The sequence below is a fragment of the Camellia sinensis genome, chromosome 3 (assembly GCF_055761805.1).
Source record: "Camellia sinensis isolate YWXY chromosome 3, ASM5576180v1, whole genome shotgun sequence".
NCBI lineage: Eukaryota > Viridiplantae > Streptophyta > Magnoliopsida > Ericales > Theaceae > Camellia > Camellia sinensis.
This window is the reverse complement of record NC_138963.1, coordinates 186,149,020-186,155,105: the sequence shown is the minus strand read 5'-3', so window position 1 is coordinate 186,155,105 and position 6,086 is coordinate 186,149,020. Positions and strand designations below refer to the sequence as shown.

Below are 6,086 nucleotides of genomic sequence, written 5' to 3'. Positions count from 1 at the left end.
AGATTCTAATTCATATATTTAAATTTTTTTATTCTCTTAAAGTAACATTTAAGAAAATATATTGAGAAAAACTTTTAAAATCGTTTCAGATCACAAAATTTACTATTTTAAAATGAAAATATATCAGATTTCAGAACATACATATTAGTACGTAATTCAGTAAGGTATTAACGTTTCTGGTGACATAGGTCTAAAGACAATAAAAAGGAGATGAAAGAGATAGAAGAATCATATGGAAGAACCTTAAAAGCCTTCTTTCCAAACAAAAAAGGGGGCTAAAAACCAGAAGGAGATGTCTGATGCTAGTTAAATGGGCAATGAGGTCTGATGCATTGGTTTTTTTTCCCCAAGACATCATGGAAGGCAAAATAGTTGAACCATCTATTAAAAAAAAAGAATTTCATATTTACCCAATGCAAAGACAAAGCTTCAATCTCTTTAAGAGAATAAACCATTCCACATACAATTAAAACTAGAAGCACAAGAACATCAATATTCATCATTTTCAAGTTTTGGTATTGAAAGCAAGAACGCCTAAAAACTCAGAATGCCAGGAAATTAGAAACAAGCACCTTCTCCTAACAAAAACAACCAGGGAGAAGTGAGACCCTAATTCAAGGGTGCATGTCCCTCACTGCTTTTCATCATCGTGCTTGGGAGCTTCCTTAATCTCATCAGCCCCGTCATCCTGCATCAAAAACCAGAAATTGTTAAAAATAAAATTACATAAAACTGGAATATGCTTCATGAAAGATGTAACCGATTCTTTTTCACATCACCAGGGCAGCTGAGTAGCGAAACAAAGTATTCCACTTGCGAAAATAAGAGCTCATCATGCAAATGATGATTCAAAACATTATAAAAACAACCCCAACCAACAGGATGTTGCATGAAAGCAAAGAAATACCTGCATGTCTGAGGTCCATAGAGTGAGATTGTCCCGAAGAAGTTGCATAATCAATGTGCTATCCTTGTAAGATTCCTCTCCCAATGTATCCAACTCAGCAATTGCTTCATCAAAAGCCTGGTCAAGGCAGGAAAAAAAGAAACAAATCTGAGCCAAATAGTAAAATGAAATAACAAATAAGGATACTTGTCTTTTTGTGATAGGCGAGTAGATTTATGCAATGTCCAGATCAAACAGGTGTGCATCAATTTGGGAGATCGTTTTATGTTTGATATACAGTAGAACAATAATTAAAACTTAAAAAAATTCTCCTCAAAGTTCAACATCATCTTCCATCAATATGCCACCTCTCTCAGAAATCAGAGAAAAACAAGAGTGTCAAATTCAGAAAAGCTCACCTGTTTGGCAAGATTGCAAGCACGGTCAGGAGAGTTCAAAATCTCATAGTAAAATACAGAAAAGTTGAGAGCAAGTCCAAGCCGGATTGGGTGTGTTGGAGCAAGTTCTGAATTGGCAATATCCTGGAAACAAAATGACACAATAAAACGTTAAGAGAGCGAGAGAGAGAGAGAGAACCATGAATCAAAGTAGCAACCAACAAACCACTTACCACAAAAAGAAAAGACCAACATGATCCCATACTCTATTATTGTGGGTCAAAGCAAATTTCCCTACTAATGCTAGATGACTCCAGATTCTTTATTTTAATCTTTGCCATTTTTCCAATTCGACACAAAAGTCAATTCACAAATGATTATGACTACTCATTTTGAACCAAAACTTAATAAAAGATGCTGGAAAAATGAAAAATAATGCTAAAAATGATAAAAACAGAAAGTAATCACTCATGAAATTTGGACAGGAACGTTGAATTTCTATTGCTTCACTTGTTTCAACAAGAAATACACTTCCTGGAAGGACTTTGAGAATAAGCCCTGACGCTCAATGTAAAATACTAATTGCATAAAGTTCCCCTTTTTATTATTTCATCAGGCTTCTCATCTTGATCAATATTAGCTTTAAGCTGAGAAAAGTAACAAATTCTCTCTAAAGTGAGAGGCACAATTGAACAATGTATTCCCCGACAATACTTTGCCCCCAGTAAAAAGTAATTGAAGGGAGTTTTCCAAAAAAGAGAGTGCTGAACCAAATCATTGATGAAAACCACAAATAATCTATGAAACCTTTACAATCTTCTCCTACGAAATTCAACAAAGATCTTCAATTTGTCCTAAATGTTGCCTCAGGAACATGTACAACTCTTCCAAAGCCTGGGCCTCAACTTACATCAATGGTTAATCAATCAGATAATTAGGAGAACTATCACGTATGCTCATGATTTGCGGAAAAATATTTCCTTTTTAACTTAAGCATTTTTCTCAGCAAATTAAAAAAGCAAATTGCCTGGATACACTTTCAGTTCAATGTGGATATAACATTATTTTCTTTGGGAAACATCAATGGGCGCAAAGATACAAGTCATTGTAAGGGATCAATCGAAACCCTAACCCTGACTAATTTGCATTCCAATTATAGCTTACAAAAAAAATAAAAAAACAACAACAACAACCAAAATAGACAAATCTACTACGACATTTAAAAGTGAACACCAAATTTAGACCAAAAATTTCCCAAAATGTCTTGCAATTTTGCATAATATGAAATACTTAAAGACATAAACACATGTAGATAGATAAAGATAGAGAGTGAGAAAGAAACCTGAGCCGCTTTGTAGGCAGTGAGGGTGCTTTCGGCGGCTTCCTTGCGCTCGGCACCGGTCTTGAACTCAGCGAGGTAGCGGTGGTAATCGCCCTTCATTTTCAGGTAAAACACTTTGGAGTCTCCAGAGGAAGCCGCAGGGATGAGCCTGGAGTCGAGGAGCTTGAGAATGCCGTCGCAGATCGACGAGAGCTCCGACTCGATCTTAGATCTGTAATCCCTGATAGTGGAGACGTGGTCCTCGTTGCCGCGGCTCTCCTCTTTCTGCTCGATCGAGGAGATGATTCGCCAGGAAGCCCTACGAGCGCCGATGACGTTCTTGTAGGCAACGGAGAGGAGGTTGCGCTCCTCCACGGTGAGCTCCTCCGACTCCGCCGCCGCCGAGACCTTCTCCATGAACTCCACCATCTCTTCGTACCGCTCGGCCTGCTCGGCCAGCTTCGCCATGTACACGTTCTCCTCGCGTGCCGATGCTGCCACCGCCATGGTTGGATCGGATCTCTCTCTCTCTCTCCCTTCCTCTGTGAGATGTCTCGGAGATCTGCGGTTTTGAAATTTGAACAGGAAAATAGAGTTTAGAGAGAGAGACGCGGAGAGAGAGACGCGGACTTTGTTTTAGGCCTATTTCGAGTTTGCCTTTTTTGGGCAAGCTATGATATCGCTGGCGGTTGGCACTGGCAGTGATTGATTTGAAATAGGGATTAGATTGTTTCAGTCAGTCCCGTTGAAGAGGTTATGTTTACATCTTGTTTTAATAATTTAAATTATTTGTATTTTAAATTTTATTGAGTGTATTATTTTTATAAAAAATTAAATTGATTAGATACTAATAAAAATTGTATGTTTGAATTAATTTTGTATTTATTATTTATTTTTATGCTGTTTATTTTTTTATATAAAATTGATCCAAAAACATAATTATTATTATCCGATCGACTTAATTTTTTTATAAAAATAATATACTCGATGAATTCTAGAATGTAAATGGTTTAAATCATTAAAACGGCCCCAATACGATCTCTTTAGTTTGATGGAGGATTGAAAATAAGCCATATCCTTTGAAATAATGAGTTCGTTTGAAAAGTTGACTATTTTAATTAGCTTTTTAATTTTTTTTTTGACTATTTTAACTTTCTAAAACTAATTTCACTCTTATATTCTAATACTATGGGTTGTTTTGGGAAGTTGGTAAAAAGTTGACTTTTGACTTTTTACCAAGCTTTTTGGCTTTTTTGAAAGTGATTTAGGAAGTTGGTAAAAAGCTGACTTTTTGCTTTTTAGTTTAATATTTATTTATGGTGTCAAATCAAATTAAAATGACCAAAATACCCTTACCCAACATAAGAGAGTTATTTTTTTATTTATTTTTCATAGGCCCTAATTTGTAATTTTAGAGCTGCGTTTTTAGCACTTGCCAAATGGCTTTTTTGGCGTTTTTGGCAGCCACGTTTTTGGACATTTTGTCCAAAAACGTGGCTTTTTACCATGTTTCCAAAATGGCACTATGTTTGGTTTAAGTTTTTAAGTCATGATTTCAAGTCAATTTCAAAACATATCTTTAAAATATGTTTGATAAATCAGACAGTTTTTAAATTTTTGGTCTACCCAATCGTCACTTGTTATTTGGAAAAAAAAAAAATTGTATTTGTTTTTTATATTTTTTAAATATAGAAATTATTTTCTTAGACCAAAATGACAAATTATTTTTTTGAATTGAATTTTAAAAAAAGTTTAGTTATGAGTTTTGAATAGAATTTTCAATAAAGTTTTATGTTATGTATTTAGTTATGAGTTATAAGTTTTTCAATTAAATTTTGAAAACTCTTTTCAAAACTCATAACCAAGCCATTTTTCTCATTTTATACGTCACATCAAAAATTCAAAACTCATAACCAAATAAATTTTCTCTTTTCAAATCATAATTCCAAAATTCACAAACTCAAAATATAACTCTATTATCAAATTATAATTCTAAAACTCTACTAAATCCAACCTATGTTTGGAATATAGTTGACTTTTTTTTATAACTGATTTGATGGTTGTGAAAAAAAATAGTGAAATAATTATGATTTAAATATGATATTTTATATTATTGATTATTTTAATATTTTTGATCTTTATTAGTTATTTTAGTCCAAAACCTTCGGGACCACCTCTTCTCTAGCTATGTCTTGTTCGGTCATGTCTTGCACTTTCCAACAGATGAAGACACATGACAATTAGGGATCTAAAGGCGAAGGAGAGGTCACGTTTTGTACATGTCGGATGATCATTCAGACGATCGATGTAACACTTATTTACTGCAGTTGTTACCCTTATTAATCGTGACTATCACCTTATTTACCGCAATTGTCACTATTGTCAACTACGACTGCCCCTTTATTGTTGAATGACTGACCAAATGACGAATAAAAGAGTGCAGGACAATAGATAGAAATAGTACTGCAGATGAGGCGGATACAAAACTTACTTCCTAAATAGGGCCAATAAATTTGAGCCTTTGAGCCGTTGGATTTTAGTAGACAGATAGGAGGCTATAGGCCAAAAAATGAAATTTGGGTAATAGAATCAAATTAAGGTCGAAGACATTTGGGCTGAAGATTTTTAGCCCATTTTTAATATGCTTAACTATTTTGTGTAGAGAACAGCCCAAAGTTGATAAATTTATTTATTTTTTCAAGTCTTAGAAAGTAAACCTAAGTTCAATCTATAACTGACGTGATGATATCTTACGTGTCGTGCCTTTTTAATTGTATAAGAATATGTGATTAGTTTATAGATTAGTTTGGGAATCCAAAAAATAGAGACCAAAATTTATTCCAAATGTAAATGAATGTTAGAGACTGAATGAGTATATAATAAGGTTCATATATAAAATAAATCTTAATCACATGTTCAAAATTCTGGACATAAATTTCTGAATTTGTAACATGACTCTTAGATTATTTCATCTATGTACTAAACAAAATGATTATATCAAACTTTTTGAATTTACTCATGTTGAATAAATTTAGGTGAATCACTTTGCGAAAGGCATTACTTAACCGGTCACACTACAAGTGCACACTATGTTACAATCAAGGAACTTTCTACTATTTCTATTTTACTATTAAGCAACAAAAACAGAACAAGGAAATGACAAGTTTAGGCAACGAAAATAGAGAGAATTTACATTGTTGTATTATGTTAGCTTGAAAATCAATTTATAGAATACAACTCCATAAACAAACAAAACTAAAAAGTCTAGTCTAAATTTAATACATACCTAATTGGTTAGTCTATCAAATACATATGTCCAAATTTGCAAAGTTTTTTCAAAAGTCTATACTTAAAAAGTTTACTAGCCTAGACTTAGGCTTGACAATTATACATGACACCAAGGCATATATTTATGGAGGTTCTGACAAACTCCAATTATATACAAATATATATGACTGTCTACCCTTCTTGATTTTCTAAG

The 6,086-nt window shown here is 33.5% G+C and overlaps 1 protein-coding gene across 1 annotated transcript; it reads right to left on the bottom strand.

The window, feature by feature from the left end:
• Positions 1 to 405: 405 nt before the first annotated feature.
• On the bottom strand, positions 406 to 3,791 carry LOC114283877 (14-3-3-like protein). Its single transcript, XM_028226745.2, has 4 exons — positions 2,627 to 3,791; positions 1,306 to 1,428; positions 908 to 1,024; positions 406 to 688 (listed from the first exon to the last, which is right to left on the bottom strand). The coding sequence occupies exons 1-4, from the start codon at positions 3,110 to 3,112 to the stop codon at positions 632 to 634; spliced, it is 783 nt and encodes a 260-aa protein (XP_028082546.1). The 5' UTR covers positions 3,113 to 3,791; the 3' UTR covers positions 406 to 631.
• Positions 3,792 to 6,086: the final 2,295 nt, after the last annotated feature.